Genomic DNA, 26,892 nt, shown 5'->3' with positions numbered 1-26,892 from the left:
GGTGACAACTTTCTTTTTTCCTACTGAATTTGTGGTTAAAAATGACTTTTGTAACCAGGCTTCACTAAAGATTTTTCTCTTCTTGCCTCTGTGCTGTGCTGTATAGTTGGCTGCAGAACGGGCTGACTGAGAATTCATCAGTGAGCTCATTCTGACAGGTCTGACTTTGAGTTGCCCTCAGCTGATTTATGACCAGGGACCACATCCAAGTTAAATGTTTTGGAGACCAACGACCAGGTAAAAGCTGAACTGAATTGCAAAAGCGATTTCAAGTCAAAATATATCCATTTAAGAAAAAAAGAAAAAAAAAAAAAAAAAAAAAAAAGACTCAATTTCCCCGGAGGTGAAAAACCTGTAATGTGTGTAGAAAGGAACAACCTGTAAAACATGTAATAATGTGACAGGATGGTGCGAGCCTATAAGGCGACGTCTCCCTGACAACAAGCGCACGTCCGCGTCATTTCATTGTGTGAAATTATACCGCTATACGCAAAGCGGGAAATGGTTAAAACTCCGTCCGTCTCATTCACCAGCCGGCTATAAATATCCTGCTTATTGCTATAGAAATTATGCTGGGGGAAAAAAAAATAGGTCACATAAATAAGAGCTGGTGATGGGAGTAAAGACGGGAGCACGGCGCGGTCATTGTGTGAGGTCTATGGAGCGGCGGGGGCATTTCATACAAAGGGGACGGCAGAGGGACAGTCCGTATGATCGGACTGAAGAAATGGCAGTCATATAAGTGTGATAGCCCTGCAGGACGATCTGTGTCTGCAGCTCCTCTGCAGTCCAATATGTTTCCATGACGACGGAATGCAAACAAACCCTGTGTAGTCTGATTTGGAATCCCTGCAGCTCCTCTGTGCTGCTGTCAGTTCCCCCCCACCGGACTCATGACCTCCGATTACTGCTGTAACCGATAAGCTGCTGACTGGTGGCAAACGGGGGTCATTAAGGAGCGCCCGGGGTCTAGTAGGTAAGATTTGTTTACGGTCTGTAACCATGGAGACACATAGGTGTGCACAATAGCTGTATACAATCTCCAAAACCCCTTGTTGCCTTAAAATCCGGCAAGACGTGGTCGTTATTGAAAACCCACCTGTATTCTTCAAAACCGAAACCTTAAAACCTTCATTCGCCTCCAAGAAATCGAGGTCTTCAAGAATGTCTGAAAAACAGAACAGCTCCAATAATGCATTACTGACCACCGGATGATTAACATAACCCCCCCCCCCCCTCCCCCAACAACATGAATGCCCCCGTTCACCCACAAACGGCAGAAATGGGGCGCAGCGCTGAGCATTAACCCTTCAAGACCGTTATTTCGGGCTCAGAGAGTTACATTCACTGCGGATCAGAAAATATATATTGTTTTGTTTCCGATCACAGAGTGGGGGTTTGTTCTTATTTTTGGGGGACTAGTTGTAGTAGTGAATTACATTAATCATTTTATCATACAATACACCTAAAAATGTAAAAAGAAAAACAAAAAAAACCCAAAACAAAACAACAAAAACACAACAAGTGGAGTAAAAATTGGCCACTATTTCATATTCTACATATATTCTCAGACAGCAAAATGCATAAAAGATAACAATAAGGGCCACAAAAAAAATAAATCTTTATTTTTATATAGCGCTAACATATTCCACAGCGCTTTACATACATCAGGAACACTGTCCCCATTGGGGCTCACAATCTAAAATTCCCTATTTGTATGTCTTTGGAGTGTGGGAGGAAACCGGAGAACCCGGAGGAAACCCACGCAAACACGAGGAGAACATACAAACTCCTTGCAGATGGTGTCCTTGGTGGGATTCGAACCCAGGACCCCAGCGCTGCAAGACTGCAGTGCTAACCACTGAGCCACCACAAGACTGCAGTGCTAACCGCTGAGCCACCATGCCGCCCGGCCACTGAGAGGATAGCAGTGGTTTAGTCTGCTCTCAGGCAGTATTATGGCAAGGTGAATGGTGTGCATTTCTACGTTACATGGGGGATGGGGGAAATATTCAAATTTTAGGATTTGTAGCCGGAGATGGAAGGATCTGGGCCAGTCATATTTTGTGCATCAATAAACATCGCATTTTCCTCTGCTCCATAATGTGCACGGCAATAGTAATAAGAAAGCCGTAATCTTACCATGGCAACCCCGAACTACAATATCAGCTCCGCCACCTCTAAAATACAGAGGACAATGTGCCGGCTGCCGCTCCGCTCAGATGCAGATTTCATTGTCTGCCGAGTGCACCAGGTTATAGATCAGGCCTTATTTCTGGCAACATCTTGTAAATTCAAGATTGCACACAACCAGGGAGGTTATCGAGGAAAAAAAAAAAAACCCAAAAAAAACAAAAAGGGAACCCCTCCAAACCTTTGCTGCGTACATGTATGCGAATCTCATGCTTGGATGAAAATAAATCAAAACTGTATTTAAGGAATTACCAGCTCCCCCGAAAAAACCCCCCCACATACAGCCAATCAGTGGGTGCAACTAAAGTACGGCATGTGACCGCTGAGAATACCGATTGGCAGCATGGGGGAGCTGCATTTTTTTTTTCTTCTTCCTTTTATATTTGCTGCCATTTTTACTTTTTCACTATATAAATATTCATGAATATCTCAGCAATAAATCTTAGCAGAAATGTATTTATTTATTTTCTCCACTTATGAGCCACTTCTCCCCGTCTCCTGAACTGGTCATCCACTTTATTTAAAAAAAAACAAACAAAAAAAAAAACAAAAACCCCAAAACAAAACAAAAAAAACCCCAACGCTCAAATCCAACTGCCAGCACTGTGAGGGGTAAGTGTTATGATTCAGTGACCGAAGAGGATCAGAAAAAAAGACAAACTTGGAAACCCAAAAAATAACCAGAGTGGCTGTAACCTTAACAGACTGCAGACCTAATACTGACACACAACTAGAAGTAGACGTGGCTACGATGACCTAGTCGTCTCGACACAGCCGGAGAACTAAATATTCTTACAGAGTGAAATATTAGAAAAGCTAATCTGCCTCGGAGCAGTCCCCAGAGATGTAGATTGCCCCCCACATGTAAAGACTACGGTGATATAGGAAAACAATACGTAGCAAGGGAATAGATTCAGCAAAGATGAGGCCCAAACTAGCTGCATAGGAAAGGATAGGAAAGAGCACATACAAACCCTAGTAAATACCAGCACGCCTGATATGGAAAAATACTGAGCCTACACAGGCTCTCCCCCCACTATATCAGTACTCTGGTGTTACTGGGATCCAAGAATAACACTGATATAGAGGAGAGACTGAATTTAGTACCAAGCATGACAAAACACAATACATAGCAGAACATGGAGCAAGGTACACAGACACTCCCAGCAGGGAATGATCCAACTCCTCCAAGAACTACACACAGGCAAAATAACAAGAAAGTAAAAACCATAAGCAGAGGTAGAAAGACCAACTTATCTGAGAGGAGTTCTGGTAGAAAGAGAAAAAGGCTGGTTTCAGAATGTCCTTAGCACACAGGAGATACATTGAGCAATGGCAAGGAACACGAGGAAACTACTCAGTTATATAAGCCCAATCCAATGGCCTGATTGCCAATCCTCCTAAGCTGTCTGTTTCCCATTCAGCAAGTCAACTGCACTACCTGCACTGACCACAAGAGGGAGCCCTAAAGTGGAATATAATTCAAATGTTCACAACAGGTAAGGTTATATCACCTTAAACTCTATGGAGAGGGGAAGAGAGCAATACTAGAGCTGGATTCACATTTGCACTGCTCAGTATTGCTGTATCATTTCTGCCATGCAGCTGCTGTTACCTCTCCGTTTGCTAACTAAGGAATCCCTCTCTGTGCATGCTGTGAATCAAAATACACAATAGCAGCCAGTGTCCACCCACTAGCTCAGAGTCAACTGAAAAGAGAGAAAAAGTCGGCAGAAAAGAAAACCCAGATGGAACAGAGATCGGGCTGAACAAATACAATATTAAACTGTATGACTGCACCTTCTGGTAGAAAAATACACACAAAAAAAAAAAAAAAAAAACAAACAAACATACGGTTCTGGTGCGTTTTTGTTTTTTTTTTAGTGAAGTTAATGGCTGAAAAAAACACCCCAACAATTGACATGCTGCACCAAATCTTCAAGGAAAAAAAAAAGCAACGTTGGCACATCACTTAAGAAATCCTAGACTTTACTGGCTTTAGGAGAGGCGGGCAGATTTTGGAAAAAAACGCATTAAAATTGCGTAAAAATCCGCAGCGTGTGCACAAAGCCTGTGTCCAGGCAAAACAAGAGGATATCTATTCGCAGTACAAGTGATAACTTACTGATGGGTGGGGTCCGACTGCTGGGACCCCCATCGATAAACAAAACTAAAATCCCAGTTATAGAATGGAGCGGCATTAATTTCTGGAAAAAAACAAGTAATAATCGGCAGTTGCATAGAGCATGAATGGAGCAGTGGTTAGGTACGTGCATGGCCGCGCCATTTGAACAGGGATAGAAATGGCACATTCTGTCGTCGGTACTAGTCCTGGCGTTCGGGAACTCCTCCATTCAATAAAAGTATCACCTACTTTATAGATATAAGAGAATTAGGTTTTACCGTGCAACTTCTTTAAAGTCATGACTAGGGATGAGCGAATGTATTCGCCATTATTCGGTATCCGACAGATTACAGGCTATTTGCACCACTCGGTATCTGACGAATAAAACTACCGCTCCGATACTTTCAGTTTCATGTCTGACTTCCTGGTGCTTGTTTTCCAGCCTCCAGGTCCGGCGGGAGCGGGCCAGAGGGAGCGGGCCAGAGGGAGCGGGCCAGAGGGAGCGGGCCAGAGGGAGGGGGCCAGAGGGAGGGGGCCAGAGGGAGGGGGCCAGAGGGAGCGGGCCAGAGGGAGCGGGCCAGAGGGAGCGGGCCAGAGGGAGCGGGCCAGAGGGAGCGGGCCAGAGGGAGCGGGCCAGAGGGAGCGGGCCAGAGCCTGTGCCCGTACGGTTTCTGCCTTTTCCCATCCATTTCAGCCTTTTCCTCAGTCACCACAGGTCACTGTTGGGTCCAACGTGAAATTATTCTGGTTTCCCATAGACTTACATTGGGCGTCGAATATTAGCGAATAGTCAAATAGAGGTGACGTATTCGCCGGATATTCGGCGAAGCGAATATTAGGGTATTCGATCATCCCTAGTCGTAACAAATATCCAACCCGAGGACAGTGCACGATAATGAGACTACTGAAAAGTCTCATGTAACGAACAGGAAGCATGACTCTAAAATAAATCCAGTGGCTAGCGTATAAACCCCAAGCTGGGTGAAAATGCCATAAAAGCGCCAAAAAAGTTACCATTTTTTTTTACACAGCCCTTTTACGACTTTTCAAAGCTTTTTCCCACAATTTATTGGGTTTTAGTTTTCTCAAAATATTATTCTCGGCAGCACATGGTCCTTTGTAAACATGAGTAGTGCTGCCGAGGACAATGATTGCCCATGTGCGGCGGAGGATCACTCACAGATTGCGGGGTTTGCATCTGAAGCCAGGTCTGACCGTAAAAACAGAATATTAAACGACCGCCAACCGGCGCACACATGCTGTGTAACGCACCGTCGGAATCCTTTCCTCTTTTTATTTGCTAAATATATATATTTTTAAAATTGGTTTCCTAAAGGATGAAATGAGAAAACACGGCACAATAATGAGCGCATATCAAAACTAGGCTACAAATAATGAAGGGAACCACAAGCAACACCGACCCTCGCCGGCATCCTCTGCTCTTGATTGATGGATGTGCGGATACTGAAGCCATAGGGCATTATTGCCAGTAAGTTTCGTTACGAGGCGACGGCAGAACCGGCAGTCAGATAAGGAAAACCGAAAAGCAGAATCCTAGAAAGCACAAATCAAAAATTAAAGAGTCCCGAGGCAAAACGCAGAAGTGTGCCATCTACGACCCACATGTTTTGCTGGAAAGTAAGGTTCATCATAAACGAGACAATAAAAGAAAAACAAATATTAAAGGGACAAGATCGGTCTATACAGGGTCTGTCATCTCGTCGGATCGTTCAGTTTCTGTAGTTATTTAGATAAAAATTCTTGAAAAACATTTTTTAGAACTTTACGTTGTGCAATTCCTCTGTTAATCCTACTGGGAATGCAAAACTGAAAGCTGAGTGATGGGGAGTAAACGGGAGCAAAAATTGTAAGTTCAAATATTTATTAGGACAAATCAGAAGTAGTCACAACTAGTGATGAGCGGGCACTACCATGCTCAGGTGCTCAGTACTCGTAACTAGTGATGAGCGAGCACTACCATGCTCAGGTGCTCTGTACTCGTAACTAGTGATGAGTGGGCACTACCATGCTCAGGTGCTCAGTACTCGTAACTAGTGATGAGCGAGCACTACCATGCTCAGGTGCTCAGTACTCGTAACTAGTGATGAGCGAGCACTAACATGCTCAGGTGCTCTGTACTCGTAACTAGTGATGAGTGGGCACTACCATGCTCAGGAGAGCTCAGTACTGGTAACTAGTGATGAGCAGGCACTACCATGCTCAGGAGAGCTCCGTACTGGTAACTAGTGATGAGCGGGCACTACCATGCTCGGGTGCCCAGTACTCGTAACTAGTGATGAGCGAGCACTACCATGCTCAGGTGCTCAGTACTCGTAACTAGTGATGAGCAGGCACTACCATGCTCGGTGCTCTGTACTCGTAACTAGTGATGAGCGGGCACTACCATGCTCGGGTGCTCAGTACTCGTAACTAGTGATGAGTGGGCACTACCATGCTCAGGAGAGCTCAGTACTGGTAACTAGTGATGAGTGAGCACTACCATGCTCGGGTGCTCGGTACTCGTAACTAGTGATGAGCGGGCACTACCATGCTCTGTACTCATAACTAGCAGGTTGGACACAAGGAAGGGCTCGATTAGAGCACCTTAATGTAATAGAAGTTAGGCTGGTTTCACACTACGTTTACTTAACATCCGTCCATAACGTTTTTTTAGCGGAAAAACGGATCCAGTGCAAATGCGTTTTCACTTCAATGCATTTGCAATGGACTCGCGTTAACATGCGCTCACCTGCGTTTGCGTGCGTTATAGTGAGGATCCAGCGACTTGCAGTTTTTTAACATCTTTCAAAAACGCTACTTGTAGCGTTTTTGACCTGCGTCCAAATACTGCATGTCACCGGATCCTGACTAAACAGCACGCAAACGCAGGTGAACGCTGGCGTGCTGATAGGCAGGATCCTGCTTGCTCTACTGAGCATGCACAGAACCAGTCTCGCGTGATCTGTCTCTCTCTCCTCCTCCCTCACCCTCTCTCTATCTCTGTCTTTCCCCCTTCCTCCCCTCCCTCTCTCTCCCACCTGAGAGCTGCGGACACTCGTAACCAAGGTAAATATCGGGTAACCACTTCTCTTAGTTACCCGATGTTTACGTTGGTTACGCGTGCAGGCAGCCCTGCTCCTAGCAGCTGCAGACACTCGTAACCAAGATAAATATCGGGTATCCAAGCCCGATGTTTACCTTGGTTACCAGCGTCTGCAGCTGTCAGAAGCTGGCTCCCAGTCTAGTTTAAATAAACGTAGTGTGAAACCAGCCTTAATGGGGTACTCGTGCATTTTTCCAGAATGCATTCCAGCTCCTTAAAGGGTAATTCTGCAAAATGAAAGTTATCTACGATCCATAAGGTAGGTGATAACGTACTGATCATTTGGGGTCTGTCTACTGGAGCTGTCACATATTTATAAATAACAAAAACAAAAAAGTATCTATATACAGTTTAACATAATTTTTATATTTTTATATATTGACTTAAAAGCTCTAGTTCAATCTTAGTAAGTGATGATATTTGTAATAAATAAAAAGATGATAATCTGCAGGAAGAACGGACATGGCAGGAGACGTAAAATCAGCATTCAAATTTGCAGAGATTTTAGAGGTATATTTGTCATAGTAAAATTTTTACCAAAAAAAAAAAAAAAATCACATAAGGCTGTGTGCACATGCTGCGTTTTTTTCATGCATATTTTAATCAATCTGCAAGGGAAACCGCATCCCGGCAAAGTCTATGAGAATCCTAAAGTGATGTGCACACATTGTCTTGTCAATTGTTTCTGCAATTTTTCCCCAGCGTTTTTCCTATTAGAGTGCATAAAAAAAACCCCCAAAAAAACACATTTTTTTCTGCAGCGTTTTTCCTGCCAAGAGATGCAGGTTTTGGTGCAGAAAATCTTCACCCAAATCTGCAACATGGCAGGATACCCTTAACCTACCCTTCGTGTGAATTCACACATTCTGAAATTGCTGTGGATTTTCAGTGCAATTTACATGTCAAGGCCCGTATCTACAGTTGAAAGCAGAAGTATCCCTCCGTTCTCTATAAAGACACATCTGCAGGTATTTCCCTCCGCTCTCTATACAGACATCTGCAGCTTTTTCCCTCCGGCCTCTATACAGACATCTGCAGGTTTTTCCCTCCGCTCTCTATATACACACACATCTGCAGATTTTTTTCCCTCCGCTCTCTATATAGACACATCTGCAGGCATTTCCCTCCGCTCTCTATACAGACACATCTGCAGGCATTTCCCTCCGCTCTCTATATAGACACATCTGCAGGTTTTTCTCACTATCTGACATGAAATCAGAACAAACATTTCCCGTTTTAGGTTAATTAGGAACCAAAAATATTTATAATTGCCAAATGCCAGAATAATGCGAGAATTTTTTAAGGCATTTTTATTACTTTTTGCGAAGTCAAAAGTTTACATACACTAAGCGTATAATATGCCTTTAAACAATATGGGACAGCCCATATGATGATGTCATGTCTTTGCAAGCTTTTGATTCATTCTGGCTCATACTTGGGCGCAATTTCCAGATACCTGAAGGTGCCTCATTCATCTGTACAATTATACACAAGTACAAACAAGATGGGAATGTCCAGCCATCACACCACTCAGGAAGGAGACGGGTTCTGTGTACCAGAGATGACCGTGCTTTGGTCAGACATGTGCATATCAACCCAAGAACAAAAGCAAAAGACCTTATGAAGATGCTGGCGGAAGCTGGTAAGATTGTATCATTATCCACAGAGAAACGACTACTGTATCAACATGGGCTGAAAGGCCACTCTGCCAGGAAGAAGCCATTACTCCAAAAGAAACAAAAGCCAGATTAAAGTTTGCAAATCCACACAGGAACAAAGACCTTAATTTTTGGAGACGTCCTGTGGTCTGACGAAACTAAAATAATGACCATCGTTACATTTGGAGGAAAAAGGGAGAAGCTTTGAAGCCTGAGAACACCATCCCAACTGTGAAACACAGGGTTGGAAGTATCATGATGTGTGTTTGTTTTGCGGCAGGAGGGACTGGTGCACGTCACAAAATAAATGGCATCATGAGGAAAGAAGATTATGTGGCAACACTGAAGAACATCTCAAGACATCAGCCAGGAACTTACAGCTTGGGCAGAAATGGGTCTTCCCAATGGACAATAACGTGAAGCTACTGCCAAACTGGTTACAAAGTGGCTAAAGGATAACAAAGTCAATGTTTTGGAGTGGCCATCACAATGCCCTGATCTCAATCCTATTGAAAATTTATAGACAAAGCTGAAAAGGCCAGTGCAAGCGGCAACCTCCAAACACGGCTCAGATACACCAGATCTGTCAGGAGGAATCGGCCCAAATTCCTACCAACTATTGTGAGAAGCTTATGGAAGGAGATCCAAAACGTTTCACCCAAGTCACACAGTGTAAGGGCAATGCCACCAAATACTAATGACATGGATGGAAACTTTTGACTTTGCAGAAAGTAATAAAAATGCCTGAAAACATTCTCTCTCATTATTCTGGCATTTGGCAAATATAAATAATTTTGGTTCCTAATTGAACTAAAACGGGAAAAAGTTTATTCTGATTTCATGTCAGATAGTGAGAAAAACCTGCAGATGTGTCTGTATAGAGAGCTGAGGGAAAAACCTGCCGATGTGTCTGTATAGAGAGCGGAGGGAAAAACCTGCTGATGTGTCTGTATAGAGAGCGGAGGGAAAAACCTGCTGATGTGTCTATATACAGAGCAGAGGGAAAAACCTGCAGATGTGTCTGTATAGAGAGCGGAGGGAAAAACCTGCAGATGTGTCTGTATAGAGAGCGGAGGGAAAAACCTGCAGATGTGTCTGTATAGAGAGCGGAGGGAAAAACCTGCAGATGTGTCTGTATAGAGAGCGGAGGGAAAAACCTGCAGATGTGTCTGTATAGAGAGCAGAGGGAAAAACCTGCAGGTGTGTCTGCATAGAGAGCAGAGGGAAAAACCTGCAGGTGTGTCTGCATAGAGAGCAGAGGGAAAAACCTGCAGATGTGTCTGTATAGAGAGCAGAGGGAAAAACCTGCAGATGTGTCTTTAGAGAGCGGAGGGAAGCTACTCGTTTCAACTGTATGTGTTCCACAAACAAAATTGTAGTTCATTGCATGCAGCAAGATTTCTTAACCATAGAATGTCAAATACGCCAAACATTTCCCTCTCTGCAAAGAGAGATCCGCGCCGCAGAATCGGGTACTTTTCCACTTCGTACAACTTCCCATGCATGAGCATCGGAAGAGCTATGCCACTGATCCTCTGCTGGGAGCGTCAGCCGAGGGTCATGCGACTGATGTGATCTTGCGATCGTATCCCAGCTGAGGGGAGCACTTTCTCCCCATCTCCTCCGCTGCCTGTGTCTTTGTATATCGCACTGCCCTCGGATTACATGTGAGTGCAGTGCGATGTTTCACACGCTCCCTTAGACTTGTATCGGGGTGTGTGAGTTGAGACTCGCTGCCAAACGCAGCATGCTGCGATTCATTCCGCATGAGAAATCAATCGCAGATGGACGCTATCCCATAGTTTTGCACTGGTGCAAGTGCAGTCTGATGTTTATCAGATCGCAGATGAAAATCGGAAGTGGAACTGAACCCTTAGGCTAGGTTCACACACCGTTTTTTTGACGCTGCGTTTTTTGCGGCAAAAACCGCACAAAAACGCACCCGCGTCAAAAAAACGCACGCGTTTTGCCGCGATTTGGTGCGTTTTTTTGCTGCGTTTTGCTGCGTTTTTGCTCACTGTGTCTTTATGCGTTTTTTATCAGTGAACAAAAAAAAAAGGTCTGATGTCATTTCCTTCTTCAATGTGTTCTTCATTCTCCACTAGTGTATGCAGAAGAGCAGACAGCTGCAGAACTACAAGGCTCAGCATACTCCATCCGGAGAGCAGACAGCAGCTGCAGAACTACAAGGCTCAGCATGCTCCATCCAGGACTGTATACTTGAGGGAGAGTCAGGGGGAGCAGACCTACAAGGCTCAGCATCCTCCATCCAATAGTGTATGCAGGAGAGCAGACAGCAGCTGTCGAACTACAAGGCTCAGCATCCTCCATCCAATAGTGTATGCAGGAGAGCAGACAGCAGTTGTCGAACTACAAGGCTCAGCATCCTCCTTCCAGGACTGTATGCAGGATTTCTTTGCCCCCCCCCCCCCCCCAAACAAAAAAAATGATGTGGGCTTCGCCATATTTTTGTATGCTAGCCGGGTACAGCAGGCAGGTACGGGCTGCCCCTAACCCCCAGCTGCCTATTTGTACCCGGCTGGGAACCAAAAATATAGGGAAGACCTTTTTTTTTTTTAATTATTTCATGAAATAATTAAAAAAAAAAAAATGACGTGAGCTTCGCCCAATTTTTGAGTCCAGCCGGGTACAACTAGGCAGCTGGGGATTGGAATCCACAGTGCAGGGTGCCCATGCTTTCTGGGCACCCCCGCTGTGAATTGCAGTCCCGCAGCCACCCCAGAAAATGGCGCTTTCATAGAAGCGCCATCTTCTGGCGCTGTATCCAACTCTTCCAGCTGCCCTGATGCCGGGTGGCTCGCTGGGTAATAATGGGGTTAGGGCTAGCTGTATAGCTGGCCCTAAGCCCGAAATTCATGGTGTCACGCCAATATTAGACATGGCCACCATGAATTTCTAGTAAAGATAAAAAAAAAAAACAACACACAGAAAAATATTTTTATTAGAAATAAAACACAACACAATTAGTGACTCCATCTTTATTGAAATAAAGAACCCCCCCTCCGCAGTAATCCTGGGTCAAGGGTCCCGCGCCGTCCAATCCGGATCTAATATCATCCGATCGGTTTGCTGGAAGTCAAAGCGATCAGATGATGTGTCAGGATCAAGTGCCTGAAGCACATCACACATCAGCTGATTGTATAAAAGCCGATTATACAATCAGCTGATGCATCAGTGCAAAAAAAAAAAAAAAAAAAAAATACTCACTTATGTGCTGATTACCGGCAGCTCCTGGAGCGATGGGGCGGGAGTCTGATCCTGTCCGATCGCTGCAGCAGCTGCCGGTAATCAGGGATGAAGTCTCCTAACGCATCCGCTGATAACCGGCTGGGCGCCGGCGTCAGCCCGAGACTTACGATCAGCTGATGCGTCAGGTGACTGCATCAGGTGATCCGTCGCCAGGTCCTGCATCCTGCAGGCATACGTACCCGGGGAGACTGCACACACCCGGAGCGGCGGGACCGGGAGGAGGATCTGGGAGCGGGCATGGCACCGGGAGGCTGCAGACAGGTGAGTATAATTTTTTTTTTTTTCTACTGTTCACTTTTGTTTTCGCAGCCGCTTCCACCTCCCACCCAGACATGGCGCCGCACGGCAGCATACATGCACAGGACTGGAGGTGGAAGCGGCGGTGACGGTACCGGGAGGATTCACGCTTCTGTATTTACTGACAGAAGGAATCCTCTTCCTGTACATGTCACTTTACTACCCACCTCCTGCGTTTATAGCTGCGTTTTTGGTCTTAGAAACGCACCAAAACGCAGCTATTTGCGTTTCTCATTGCGTCTTTCAACATCCCATTGCACTCAATGGATGAAAAGCGCAGTGAAAAACGTGGGAATAATTGACATGCTGCGTTTTTGTGGCACCACAAAAACGCAGCTGAAAAAAAACCGCTGTGTGCAGACAGCAAAAATGAAAACTTATAGACTTTGCTGGGGAAGCAAAGTCATGCAGTTTTCTGAGCAAAAACGCACCCGAAAACTGCGCAAAAACGCCGCAAAAAACGCACTGTGTGAACTTACCCTTAGGGTGTGAATTCATTAGAAGGAGCCTTGCAGGAATGGTTCCTGGCAAGTGGAGGGTGCCGGCAGGAATTGCTGGATTCTAGCTCTACAGGTAAAATTTTGGCAATCTATCATTTAGGTGACCCAACAGGTGTCAAGTTAGGAGCAGGGTTACTGTAGTACAATGCATGATAAAAGTTGAGAAACTACAACTCCCAAGATTCTCTGCCAGAAAAAAAGAAGAAACTGGATGGAAACATTACAGCCAGACGAAACAGCATTTTCCCCAAGATCCTTTGATCCAATGACCATAACGTTGCACACATAAGATAACCAGACAATGTACACAGTGAGTCTATGTAAATAAATGCAAACTGTTCCCCAGTGCATTGGGTCCCTGGCTCATGGGATTTCTCCAAAGTTTTCCTCCAGCAATAAAATTGGAAGCCAGTATATCCAAAGCCTCATTCACACGTCAACACTTTTGTATCGGGGTTTGTTTACCAAAGCCAGGAGTGGACCCTACGGAGAAAAACTGTAGCCGAAAGATTGACATCTGTTCTGTGTTTTGGAGACACTCCTGATTTCGGCAAATTACTGATGAAATACTGAATAAAAATACTAAGGCTATGTTCACACTAGAAAAATGATTTTTCTTAAGAAATTTCTGAAGAGTGAAGGATTAGTGCACCTGCGTTTTTGGTGCGTTTTTACCGCTGGTTGCTCCCTGCGTTATTGTGCCATTATCTATGGTAACAAACGCAGTTAGCTGCAGAAAAGAAGTGACTGCTCATTCCTTTTCTTAAGAAAATCTACTGAAAGAATTTTCTTAAGAAAAAAACGCAGTGTGCGCACAGCTAATTTTTTTTGCCATAGGTTTTGCTGGGGAATGTCTGCAGAAAGGTTACAAGAGTTTCTCAAGAAATTTCTGCAGCAAAAACGGACCAAAAACGCAGGTAAAAAACGCAGTGTGTGAACATAGCCTAAATGATTGAATGAGGCCAAAAGGAAGTTACAGGCAAGACCGGCACCATCAGCGGTTTGCTGAGGGGGGGGGGGGGTCAGCACATTAGGGCCACATCAAGCATGAGAGCTGCAAACTGCAAATTTACATCACTGTACAAAAGTTTTAGGCAGGTTTGTAAAAAAAAAAAAAAAAAATGCTGCAAAGAATGATTTAAAAAAAAAAAATAAAAAATAAAAATAGTTTTACAAAAGGAAATGAAGATATTTAAGAGGACGAAAAAAATAAAAATAAAAATCAGTATTTGGTGACCGCACTTTGCCTTCATTAATTCTCAGTCACTTGCACACAAATTGTGAAGAAACTCGGCAGGAAACATACCAAACATCTTGGAGAACTGAGCCCAGATCTTCTGCCATGTTTCCCCAAAAATAAGACTCCCCCTGAAAATAAGGCCTAGCAGGAGTTTTCACGAAGGCTTAAAGGGAACCTGTCAGGTGCCAATATGCACCCAGGACCACGAGCAGCTCTGGGTGCATATTGCTAATCCCTGCCTAACTGTCCCTGTATATACTCGCATAGATAAAGAGATCTTTAGAAAAAGTATTTCTAAAGATCTTTTACCATATGCTAATGAGCGCGGGGACTAGTCCCCTGGGCGTTAGTTTCTCTGGCCAGTCGCCCCTCATTAGCATGTTAGTACACCCCTGTGGGCATGCTAATGAATGCACAGCGTCACAGGATGATCTCACTCACCTCTCCGCCGCCATCACATCCGACGGGGGATTTCGGCTCACTGCGCATGACCCCAGAGTTTGGATCTTGTGCACTATGAAGCCGGGTGTACACGTCCTGGCTTCAAACTGAAGTAGTGCGCAAGACCCAAATTCCAGGATCATGCGCACTAAGCCGAAATCGCCCAGCGGACACGATGGCGGCAGAGAGGTGAGTGGCATCATCCTGTGATGCTGCGTATTCATTAGCAATGTTAGCACACCCACAGGGGCGTAGTAACGTGCTAATGGAGGCGACTGGCGAGGGTATCTAATGCCCAGGGGACTACGGTAATCCCTGCGCTCATTAGCATACGATGTAAGATCTTTAGAAATACTTTTTCTATAGATCCCTTTATCTATGCTAGTGTATACAGGGACGGTTAGGCCAAGATTAGCAATATAAACCCAGAACTGCTCGTTGCTCTGGGTGCATATTGGACCTGACAGGTTCCCTATAAATATAAGGCCTCCCCCGAAAATAAGACCTACTTGCGGATCAATAATGAAGTGTTCATGCAGCTAAAAAAAGTTAAAGAATACTGCAGGACACTTCATTATAGAAAGCAGACACCGCCAAAAAAGAGAAGACAGAAGACCCCGCAATCATACTCACCTGACACCGACCGGGAGCAGGGGAATGCATCAAGGACCTGCAGTGGAACACACACACAATCACACATCAGGTCACACACATATCACATCCAGCGATATCGATTGCTTCTGGGTGGCATAAGGACCTGTGACGCTGTGCAGTGGAGTTCCAGGACCTTTGGGTGGAACGCATGGACAACCCAGCAGTGGAACGCATCATAGAGACAGGAGAGCAGAGTTGAATGCTGGCTGGAAGCAAGTGGTGTCACCGGATGTGGTGCGTGTGCGACCTCATGAATGTGTCTGAGTGTGTGTGAGTGCGAGCTGATGTGCGAGTGTCGGCCAGAAGCAGGGGAGGGCAGCGTGCAGCATACCTGCTGAGAGTGCCCACTGGAGATCGTAGGAGGACCTGGGAGCCATGCAGACGCCCGGTGTCTTTTAAGTATGACATTCCTGGGAAGGGGATTTGCATTTTTGGGGAGGAAAACTTACCCTCAACCATGTCTCCCCAAGAATAAGTCCTCCCCCGAAAATAAGACCTAGCGCTTTTTACGGGGCAAAAATAAATAATATATAAGTGTGTTATTTTCGGGGAAACAGGGTATGTATGAAGTTTGCATGGATCCTTCTGTTTCTTGATCTGAGACAGACAGGATGATGTAAGATCAGGGCTCTGCGGGATCCCGATCATCATCTCCAGCACTCCTCGTTCTTAAAGACATTGGCTGGATGCTTGGGGTTATTCTCCGGCTGCAGAATAAATTTGGAACCAGACGCCTCCCTGATGCTATTACATGATGGATAAATATTTGCCTGGATCTCAGCATTGAGGACATTAATAAATGGGCAAAACTGAGAACTACAGACTCATTGGTCAATTAAGGAAACTTAGTGCAGCAGATGACACACAAATCCCACTTATTGCCTTTTGAAATCAGAAGATGACCAGCAGTGGCATCAATTCAGAACTGGGAGCAACCAGTGGGACCCAGCGGCGCCCCCCTAATGTTCGGATAAGTTTGGCCAGAAGTTGTCTTGATGGAGGAATTGTGACCAAAAAGCCACAACAACATAGAAACAAGGTGAAGCGACTCAAGTATGTATGAGCATATAGGAATGGGGAGTGGAGAAAAACGTAAGCAGGTGCTCTGGATTAATGAGTCAAAATGTGAAATATTTTGCTGTAACAGAAGCAGTTTGTGTGGAAGCGGCACAATAATGGAGTATCTGCAAATAAGTGAAGCATGGTGGAGGGTCCTGCAAGTGCGGGGCTGCATTTCAGCAGAAAGAGGTAGGGAGCAGGTCAGGATTAATGGTGTCTTTCATCTGCTGCCCTAAGTGTCCTTTGCCAAACACTGCGTCTATAGTTCTCAATGTTGCGCATTTCTTGGTGTCTTCAAAGCAGAGAAATACAGGCAGATACTCTTCTATTGGCTCCAAATGTATTCTGCAGCTGGACAACGACCCCAAACATCCAGCCAATGTCATTAAATATGAGTAGTCCTGGAGGTGATGATCCGGTCCCTGCAGAACTCTGAGCTCACATCATCCCGTCTGTCTGGGACCAAGAGAAAGAACGATCTGCACAAGCCTTGTCCATCCACAGAAGATCTGGGGTCCGTTCTCCAAGATGTTTGAAACAACGTCTCTGACGGCATCCATCCATCGATCAAAAACTGTGCAAGTGACCTAGAAGAATGGGTTATACTGTTTTGATAGCAAAAAGGCGGTCAGAACAAATACTGATGGGATTGAGATTTCACTTTTTTGTTGATTCCCTTTACAATTTAATTGCTAAAAATAAACCGAATATTAAACTTCTATTTTTCAAAGCTTATTTTGCAGCATTTTTTCTGCACCTGTCTAAAACTTTTGTACAGTCCTGTATTTGTCATCACCCAAGTTTGCAGTGAAATAGCTTCATAGTAGATGCAGCGAGCGGCCTCCACATCCATGATATCGTACATCACTGACCGCATCTGTACAACACTGAGGGCCGCAGCCCAAACATTACTGCCTGCAAAAAAGCAACGCAAGTCACTTATCTCACTAATCAATGGACTCAAGAAACCTTAGTGCTACGTGTGTGTGCTGAGTATTTGGTAAAAAAAATAAAATATCTGCATCAAATCAGAATCTTCTGGCAGAAAAACCCACAAAAAAGTGATGTGTTTTTCCTAATGAATTCAATGGGTGGAATGGCTGAAAAATGCACCCAAAATGGACATGCTGCAGATTATTTTCTGCACCCAAATCTACAAGGAAAAGTACGCAACATGAGCACAACATTTCAGAATTCTCATTCACTTTGCAGACTTAAGGATAGACATGCAGATGTGACAAATCTGCACCCAAAAATGCATAAAAAACGCAGTATGTGCACATGGCCTAATTAGAAGTATTGGCCACACACTGATATGTCAACACCTGGACAAATCCAAAACTTGGAAAAGAGACAAGTAACGGACAATAGTTCCTTATAGACAAAAACATGAGGATCGGTGGGAGGGTCGCCCTAATATTGAGACCAGGATAAAGCAATGCGGCCCGACAGGTGCCAGTCACAGCTTCACATGCCCCCTACACATTCAGCAGCCACACGGACACAAACACCCTGTGCCGTAGTCTAAATGGAACCCCAGTCATCTCCTGCGCCATCACTTCACGTGGCTCCATCCACTGATGGGCACTCACTCCCCTCAGCACATGTGGCCTATGTCACCTGATGGGCATTCACACAATCCCCAAAACACCCAGAACGCCCAGCCCCCGTCACCTGATGGGCATTCACATCTCCCCTCCCCCCCCCACACGTGGCCCTCGTCACCTGATGGGCATATGCGGCCCCTGTACTCTAAGCACCGACACCTGATGGGCACCAATACCCCGCGGCCCCCCCGTCACCTCATGGGCATTCACACCTCCCCCCCCACACGCAGCCCTCGTCCCGACACCTGATGGGCACTCACGCCCTAGCACACTTGGACCAGTCAACTGATGAGCACTCACACAACCTCCTCCCGCGGCTCCTGTCACCTGATGGGCACCCATTTCCCCTGCACTCTAGGCCCCGTCACCTGATGGGCATTTACACCCCCATCCCAGCACGCGCCCCCCCCCTGTCACCTGATGGGCACCCATATCCCCGCACATGCGCCCCCCCTTCACCTGATGGGTACCCATACCCCCGCACATGCGCCCCCCCTTCACCTCATGGGCACCCATACCCCCGCACATGCGCCCCCCCCTTCACCTCATGGGCACCCATACCCCCGCACATGCGCCCCCCCCTTCACCTCATGGGCACCCATACCCCCGCACATGCGCCCCCCTTCACCTGATGGGCACCCATACCCCCACAAATGCGCCCCCCCGTCACTTGATGGGCACTCCTACCCCCGCACATGCGCCCCCCCTTCACCTGATGGGCACCCATACCCCCGCACATGCGCCCCCCCGTCACTTGATGGGCGCCCATACCCCCGCACACGCGCCCCCCCCCGTCACTTGATGGGCGCCCATACCCCCGCACATGCGCCCCCCCGTCACTTGATGGGCACCCATACCCCCGCACATGCGCCCCCCGTCACTTGATGGGCACCCATACCCCCGCACATGCGCCCCCCCGTCACTTGATGGGCACCCATACCCCCGCACATGCGCCCCCCCGTCACTTGATGGGCACCCATACCCCCGCACATGCGCCCCCCCGTCACTTGATGGGCACCCATACCCCCGCACATGCGCCCCCCCGTCACTTGATGGGCACTCCTACCCCCGCACATGCGCCCCCCCTTCACCTGATGGGCACCCATACCCCCGCACATGCGCCCCCCCCGTCACTTGATGGGCGCCCATACCCCCGCACACGCGCCCCCCCCCGTCACTTGATGGGCGCCCATACCCCCGCACATGCGCCCCCCGTCACTTGATGGGCGCCCATACCCCCGCACATGCGCCCCCCCCGTCACTTGATGGGCACCCATACCCCCGCACATGCGCCCCCCGTCACTTGATGGGCACCCATACCCCCGCACATGCGCCCCCCCGTCACTTGATGGGCACCCATACCCCCGCACATGCGCCCCCCCGTCACTTGATGGGCACCCATACCCCCGCACATGCGCCCCCCCCGTCACTTGATGGGCGCCCATACCCCCGCACATGCACCCCCCGTCACTTGATGGGCGTCCATACCCCCGCACATGCGCCCCCCGTCACTTGATGGGCACCCATACCCCCACAAATGCGCCCCCCCGTCACTTGATGGGCACCCATACCCCCACAAATGCGCCCCCCCCGTCACTTGATGGGCACCCATACCCCCGCACATGCGCCCCCCCCCGTCACTTGATGGGCACCCAAACCCCTGCACATGCGCCCTCCTGTCACTTGATGGGCACCCAAACCCCCGCACATGCGCCCCCCCGTCACTTGATGGGCACCCATACCCCCGCACATGCGCCCCCCCGTCACTTGATGGGCGCCCATACCCCCGCACATGCGCCCCCCCGTCACTTGATGGGCGCCCATACCCCCGCACATGCGCCCCCCCGTCACTTGATGGGCGCCCATACCCCCGCACATGCGCCCCCCCCCGTCACTTGATGGGCGCCCATACCCCCGCACATGCGCCCCCCGTCACTTGATGGGCACCCATACCCCCGCACATGCGCCCCCCGTCACTTGATGGGCACCCATACCCCCGCACATGCGCCCCCCCGTCACTTGATGGGCACCCATACCCCCGCACATGCGCCCCCCCGTCACTTGATGGGCACCCATACCCCCGCACATGCGCCCCCCCGTCACTTGATGGGCGCCCATACCCCCGCACATGCACCCCCCGTCACTTGATGGGCGTCCATACCCCCGCACATGCGCCCCCCGTCACTTGATGGGCACCCATACCCCCACAAATGCGCCCCCCCGTCACTTGATGGGCACCCATACCCCCGCACATGCGCCCCCAGTCACTTGATGGGCGCACATGCGCCCCCAGTCACTTGATGGGCACCCATACCCCCGCACATGCGCCCCCGTCACTTGATGGGCACCCATACCCCCGCACATGCGCCCCCCCGTCACTTGATGGGCACTCCTACCCCCGCACATGCGCCCCCCCGTCACTTGATGGGCGCCCATACCCCCGCACATGCGCCCCCCCCGTCACTTGATGGGCACCCATACCCCCGCACATGCGCCCCCCCGTCACTTGATGGGCACCCATACCCCTGCACATGCGCCCCTGCCGTCACCTGATCGGCACCCATACCCCCACACATGCGCCCCCCCGTCACCTGATCGGCACCCATACCCCCACACATGCGCCCCCGTCACCTGATCGGCACCCATACCCCCACACATGCGCCCCCGTCACCTGATGGGTACTCCCGGCCCCCACACACAATACTTGGTCCCGACACCTGATGGGCACTCACGCCCCAACACACTTGGACCAGTCAACTGATGGGCACTCACCCTCTTTCCTCCGCGACCCTCATCACCTGACGGACACTCCCCCTTTGCACTCTAGGCCCCATGTGCTCTTACCCCAGCACACTCAGCCCCTGTCACCTGATGGGCTCTTACCCCAGCACTCAGCCCCTGTCACCTGATGGGCTCTTACCCCAGCACACTCAGCCCCTGTCACCTGATGGGCCCTTACCCCAGCACACTCAGCCCCTGTCACCTGATGGGCTCTTACCCCAGCACACTCAGCCCCTGTCACCTGATGGGCTCTTACCCCAGCACACTCAGCCCCTGTCACCTGATGGGCTCTTACCCCAGCACACTCAGCCCCTGTCACCTGATGGGCTCTTACCCCAGCACACTCAGCCCCTGTCACCTGATGGGCTCTTACCCCAGCACACTCAGCCCCTGTCACCTGATGGGCTCTTACCCCAGCACACTCAGCCCCTGTCACCTGATGGGCTCTTACCCCAGCACACTCAGCCCCTGTCACCTGATGGGCTCTTACCCCAGCACACTCAGCCCCTGTCACCTGATGGGCTCTTACCCCAGCACACTCAGCCCCTGTCACCTGATGGGCTCTTACCCCAGCACACTCAGCCCCTGTCACCTGATGGCCTCTTACCCCAGCACACTCAGCCCCTGTCACCTGATGGCCTCTTACCCCAGCACACTCAGCCCCTGTCACCTGATGGCCTCTTACCCCAGCACACTCAGCCCCTGTCACCTGATGGGCTCTTACCCCAGCACACTCAGCCCCTGTCACCTGATGGGCTCTTACCCCAGCACACTCAGACCCTGTCACCTGATGGCCTCTTACCCCAGCACACTCAGACCCTGTCACCTGATGGCCTCTTACCCCAGCACACTCAGCCCCTGTCACCTGATGGGCTCTTACCCCAGCACACTCAGACCCTGTCACCTGATGGGCTCTTACCCCAGCACACTCAGCCTCTGTCACCTGATGGGCTCTTACCCCAGCACACTCAGCCACTGTCACCTGATGGGCTCTTACCCCATGCAGACGCCGCCCCCTCACCTGGTGATCCCCGCCTCCAGTCAGTGCTACCTGCCTCCATCCTGCTGCACTGTCTGTGCCCTCAGTGGAGCTGCCATGCTATCAGTCCCCTCAGCACTGTCACCCAGCTGCCCCAGCCCCTCTGCAGGCAGCCCCTGCAGAGTTGTGTACCCCACTCACCAGCGCTTGTAGTGTTGTCTCCGGCCTCCTCAGCACACAGGCTGGTGGAGCGGCACCTGAGGTGGGCTCCGGGGGGCTCCTGTCCCTCTCAGTGTGCGGCCCAGGCCTGGAGAGCGCTCCCCCCTCCCCCCCGGGTCAGCCCGACCCGCATCTAGCTGGGAGGCGGAGGGCAGCGGTCCCTCTCACACCCGCAGCCCCGGACCGGACACGGCAGCCCTCAGCACCCCCACTCCGGCTCCCCGGGCAGCTCCTGCTTCCCTGGCTCCTTAGGAGAAAGATGGGAGTTTTCCAACTGCGCATGTCCGGGCCAGAGCGTAGGAGGCGGGGACCCACAATGCACCGGGGGCAAGGAGATCCCGGAAGTGACGGCATTCCGGAAGTCGAGCTGACTCGGTCTCCAGGGTAACGGGTGAAGGGGGCGGAGTCGGAACAAGTTGTCATCACATGGTTGGAGCTGAGCAGCGGGAGCTTCTGAGATCCTGTCAGGAGGTGAGCGGACCCTGAGGACCGGGCATAGGCCCTTTATTGTGTTCACTTTATCCCTCGCAGTGAATCATGAGCAAAAGGAAGAACAAGGAGAAGAGTCTCCCTATTGGAGAATGCATTTCCCAGGTAAATGTGCACATAAAGGGGGTCTAGCCAGAAAAAATGGCTGCTTTCTTACAAGGACAGTGCCACCACTGCCCACAGGCTGTGTGTGGTACTGCAGCTCAGTCCTATTCACATTAATGGAGCCGAGCTGCAATTCCAGTCACAGCCATGGACAGGGGAGGCGCTGTTTCTGAAGAAGAGTAGCTATGGTGGTCTAGCTATCATGTACAAGCCTCTTAAAGGGATTAATTTGATATTAATAAATGTATATTGTCAGACAGTGCTTGTAAATACGAGTAATTCTGCAATTTATTGCTTTTTAAAATTTTCATTCGTTCTTAAGACATCAACATTTTTGTTCTGTTTACAGCTCGTTGCCTTGGAGACCGACCACCACTGGTGGACAGCAGAACATGCAAAGTTTTTTTCTATTGACGCTGGAGCACGCAGTTGCTTTCTAATCTCATTGTAGTTCTTAAAGGGAACCTGTCACGAGTTTTTTGCCCTATAAGCTGCGGCCACCACCACCGGGCTCTTATATACAGCATTCTAACATGCTGTATATAAGAGCCCAGGATGCTGTGTAGAATATAAAGTCACTTTATAATACTCACCTAAACCGGTCACTGAGGTGGATGTGGCTCAGATGGGCGTCTTCGCCTTCCGGTGCAGGCACCTCCTCTTTTGGCCATCTTCATCCTCCTTCTAAAGCCGCAGTGCATGACGCGTCTATGACATACACACTCGCCGGTCCCGTGCGCATGCGCACTATAATACTTTGATCTGCCCTGCTCAGGTAAAATCAAAGTGCGCCTGCTCAAGACCTGAATGCCGGCGAGTGTGAATGATGTCGGACGTAACATGCACCGTGGCTTCAGAAGGACGACAGAGGCAGCGACAAAGATGGCTGAAAGAGGAGGCGCTGGCACTTGAGGACGAAGACGCACATCTGAGCAACATCCACCGCAGCGACCGGTTTAGGTGAGTATTATAAAGTATTTTTTATGTTGTACACAGCGGCCTGGGTTCTTATATACAGCATTCCAGAATACTGTATATAAGAGCCCACTGGTGGTGGCCGCAGCTTATAAAGCAAAAAACTGGTGACAGGTTCCCTGTAAAAGCTAAAAGCTAAAAAACCTTGATGGTCGGTCTCCTAGGCAACAGGATGTAAACAAAAGAAAAGTGTTAATATCTCATTAATGACTGAAAAGGTTAAATGGCAGTAAATTGCAAGGGATTTTTTTTTGCAGGGGCTATCCAATAATATCCATCTACGATGGTAGGAATGACGGGTTAAGGGGTTAGCGTTGTTTACATTTATGACATATCCTGGCAAGCGGCCATAAATGTGTGATTGATGCGATTGTCACCCTTGAGAAAGGGGGCCTGGAGGCTCCTGTTGGATGCACGGCTCTCCTTTCTTTTCTATGGAGGTTTAGAAACTTCCCTTCTGCTTACTCAGCCGTTTTGAGCTCTGTTAGAGGTGAGCGGAGAGAACATTCCAGGAATGAGACCCCGCTCTTGAGGTAAAACAAAAAAGAAATTATATCTCGAAAATTAATGGGTTTTTTTTTGTTTTTGAAAAAAAAACCAAAAACAATTGAAACATCAGAAAGGACCAACCACCAGAATTTTCCTAGATAACCTAAAGCCAGTGCTATACTGGTGCTATCAGGCTGAGTATATACATACCTTTAGTTGTGAGATCGGATGTATAGTTTCTGAAATACAGGCAAGTAAAGTTTGTGAAATGCACTATTATTTGATTGATAGGTGCTGGAGAATATGTAATAGGTGAGTCAAGTTTGCTAGTTATTCCCGCCTGTGTCTGACTGTCTGTGTCCCTCCCCTCCCCTCTCATTCCCATCCCCCTCCCCATCCTTCCTCTCCTTGTAATAGCAGAGACATGGGGAGGAAGGACAGGCAGCAGACAGGGGCGAGAATAACTAGTAAAACCTGACACACCATTAGATATTCTGCAGCGTCTATCAATCAAGTAACAGTGCATTTCACAAGCTTTACTTGCCTATATTTCAGAAAGTATACATCCGATCTCACAACTAAAGGTATGTATAGAATCAGCATGATAGCGCCAGTATAGCACTGGCTTTCGGTTATATAGGAAAATCCTGGTGGTCAGTGCACTTTAAATGTACCGCTAAGTTGAACCAATATATAAAAGAACTCACATAGCTATGTCGATAGAGAAGTATAAAATAAAAGCTTATGGCTTTTTGGAAGAAAAAAAAGCACTTTCTTTAAAGAGTTGGGGGGGGGGGGGACACCCTGCTCTGGTAGAGTTGAGGCAACCATGTATTAAAGGGATAGTCTAACCTTTGGGTGCAAGTCTGCAGACTTGTGAATCCTGACAGCGTGCAGGCCACTCGCTGTCAGGATTCTCTGGCGTTGAACCAGTGATCATGTGACCGCAAATATGTGATTTGTGTGTTTCTGGCCACATTCCGACTAGACGTGTCCAGCCTCACTTGTATGAAGCGAGGCCGCGTACGTCTAGTTGGCACTTGACCGTACATATTCAAATTGCATACTTGTGGTCAGGTGCCCGCCATCTCCTGGCACCGGAGAATCCTGACTGTGTGTGCTGTGAAGATTCTGTCTGCAGACTTGTACCCCAAGGGTGGACAAATCCCTCTTATCAAGTGCCATGGTAGGGAGTCATGGATTGTTCCCACACAGCGAAGATCCTGCGGCCGCTGACAGCTACATTATACAATCCACAGTATGTGTGCGGCTCCTAAAGAATCTGACAGGTAAGGGGCCCTGCCTGTGATTCCATCGCAGAGTGCTGCTGATAGGTTGCCATTGTAGCCGAGGGCATAACAAAGACCCCTAGATGACATATATGCGCCTGTGTATTAGTGACTGGGGCTTTCTAATACTTGTCCAAGACATGCTAGTTCCCTATAGGGGGAAATATTTGCACAGGGCATTTCTGTGCAAAAATACAACCTTCGACAGTGGCACACAGCTATGTGTTTGTGAAGTCCCAGTCGTGCATTTTTTTGGGAGGAATTCCTTTAATTATATAACTCTTGTTTTACCTAATTAAGTAAATTGAAGTTTAAAAAAAGTTACAAAAACTTTGTATAGAAATGCATCTAATGTGCTGATGATCAGTGTTGCGCTGTACGGGTTAGTTCTGTAATTCATATTGTAATATTTGCCCAATGCACATTCCAGGTACAAGCTCATCTCCGACAGAGACTCCTGCAGCGAGGCCGTCCGGGCAAGAGGTGTGGGGTGGAAGCTCAGCTCAAGTAAGTGTATTTCTTTGTCGCTCCATTGGGAGACCCAGACAATCGGGTGTATAGCTTCTGCCTCCGGAGGCCACACAAAGTATTACACTTTAAAAAGTGTAACCCCTCCCCTCTGCCTATACACCCTCCCGTGCATCACGGGCTCCTCAGTTTTCTTCATCGTTCCTTATGGGAGACCCAGACCATGGGTGTATAGCTTCTGCCTCCGGAGGACACACAAAGTACTACACTCAAACGTGTAGCTCCTCCCTCCTAGCATATACACCCCCTGGTAGCCAGTCCTAGCCAGTTTCAAATGCTTTGTGTTCAGGAGGTCACACACACACATGCATTCTCTGATTTTTGATTTTTTGGATTTCAAAGATTTGGAAGAAAAGCGGGTCCAATCTGGACTCCCGGCATGTCCCTTCTCACCCCACTGTGTCGGCGGTGCTGTTAAGGTTGACTTTACAAGGCTGGAGCCTTCACATGCGCGCTCCTTCACCATCCCCTGGGGCTCTGGCTTGAAGTGGGAGCCATCTCGGTTCTCACTGCTTTGCATCCATCCATCTCCATCCGCAGCCCTGTTCAGGATCCTGCCGGACGGAGCGATGACCCCCCAGGGACCTGGCACCTGCGTCTCAAAAGCTAAGTATTGAGACGTTTTTACCACAGAAAGTGGTCGTTCCAGGGGCCCCTTGTACTTTATTTATTGGGGGGAGTGTGTTATGTAACTGTGGTAACATTTCCGGCCGGTTCTGCAGTTTTCACTGGAGAACCGCGCCGATGGTGCCTGCACGCTGGCCGCATGTTTAAATCTAGGCCCCGGCTTCGCCTGAGGCCTAGTTTCGGTTTCACTCCCTCTGCATGTCAGTCATGCAGAGGGACAGTGTGGCTCCGCCCAGCGGCTGTTCAGCACAGGGAGCGGACACT

The 26,892-nt window shown here is 48.6% G+C and overlaps 2 protein-coding genes across 4 annotated transcripts in view; one reads left to right on the top strand and one right to left on the bottom strand.

Annotated features, from left to right (window-relative positions):
* Positions 1-22,379, bottom strand: part of MBD5 (methyl-CpG binding domain protein 5) — an 88,213-nt gene extending 65,834 nt beyond the window's left edge. For both annotated transcript variants that reach the window (XM_075317180.1, XM_075317181.1), the window contains exons 1-2: positions 22,109-22,379; positions 1,100-1,168 (exon numbers count right to left, since the gene is read on the bottom strand). The gene's annotated coding sequence lies outside the window, so the exon portion shown is untranslated. The remainder of the gene's footprint in view (positions 1-1,099; positions 1,169-22,108) is intronic.
* A 135-nt stretch (positions 22,380-22,514) lies between these two features.
* The window catches only part of ORC4 (origin recognition complex subunit 4), a 76,981-nt gene continuing 72,603 nt past the window's right edge, over positions 22,515-26,892 (top strand). Inside the window, exons 1-3 of one of the 2 annotated variants that reach the window (XM_075318807.1) lie at positions 22,515-22,597; positions 22,658-22,720; positions 25,904-25,980. In XM_075318807.1, the coding sequence (XP_075174922.1) occupies positions 22,664-22,720; positions 25,904-25,980 (134 nt within the window). In that variant the 5' untranslated portion in view covers positions 22,515-22,597; positions 22,658-22,663. The remainder of the gene's footprint in view (positions 22,598-22,657; positions 22,721-25,903; positions 25,981-26,892) is intronic. The other variant, XM_075318808.1, reaches the window with a different exon arrangement.

This window comes from Anomaloglossus baeobatrachus, chromosome 7 (genome assembly GCF_048569485.1).
Source record: "Anomaloglossus baeobatrachus isolate aAnoBae1 chromosome 7, aAnoBae1.hap1, whole genome shotgun sequence".
Taxonomy (NCBI): Eukaryota; Metazoa; Chordata; class Amphibia; order Anura; family Aromobatidae; genus Anomaloglossus; species Anomaloglossus baeobatrachus.
This window is presented reverse-complemented; position numbering and strand designations above follow the sequence as displayed.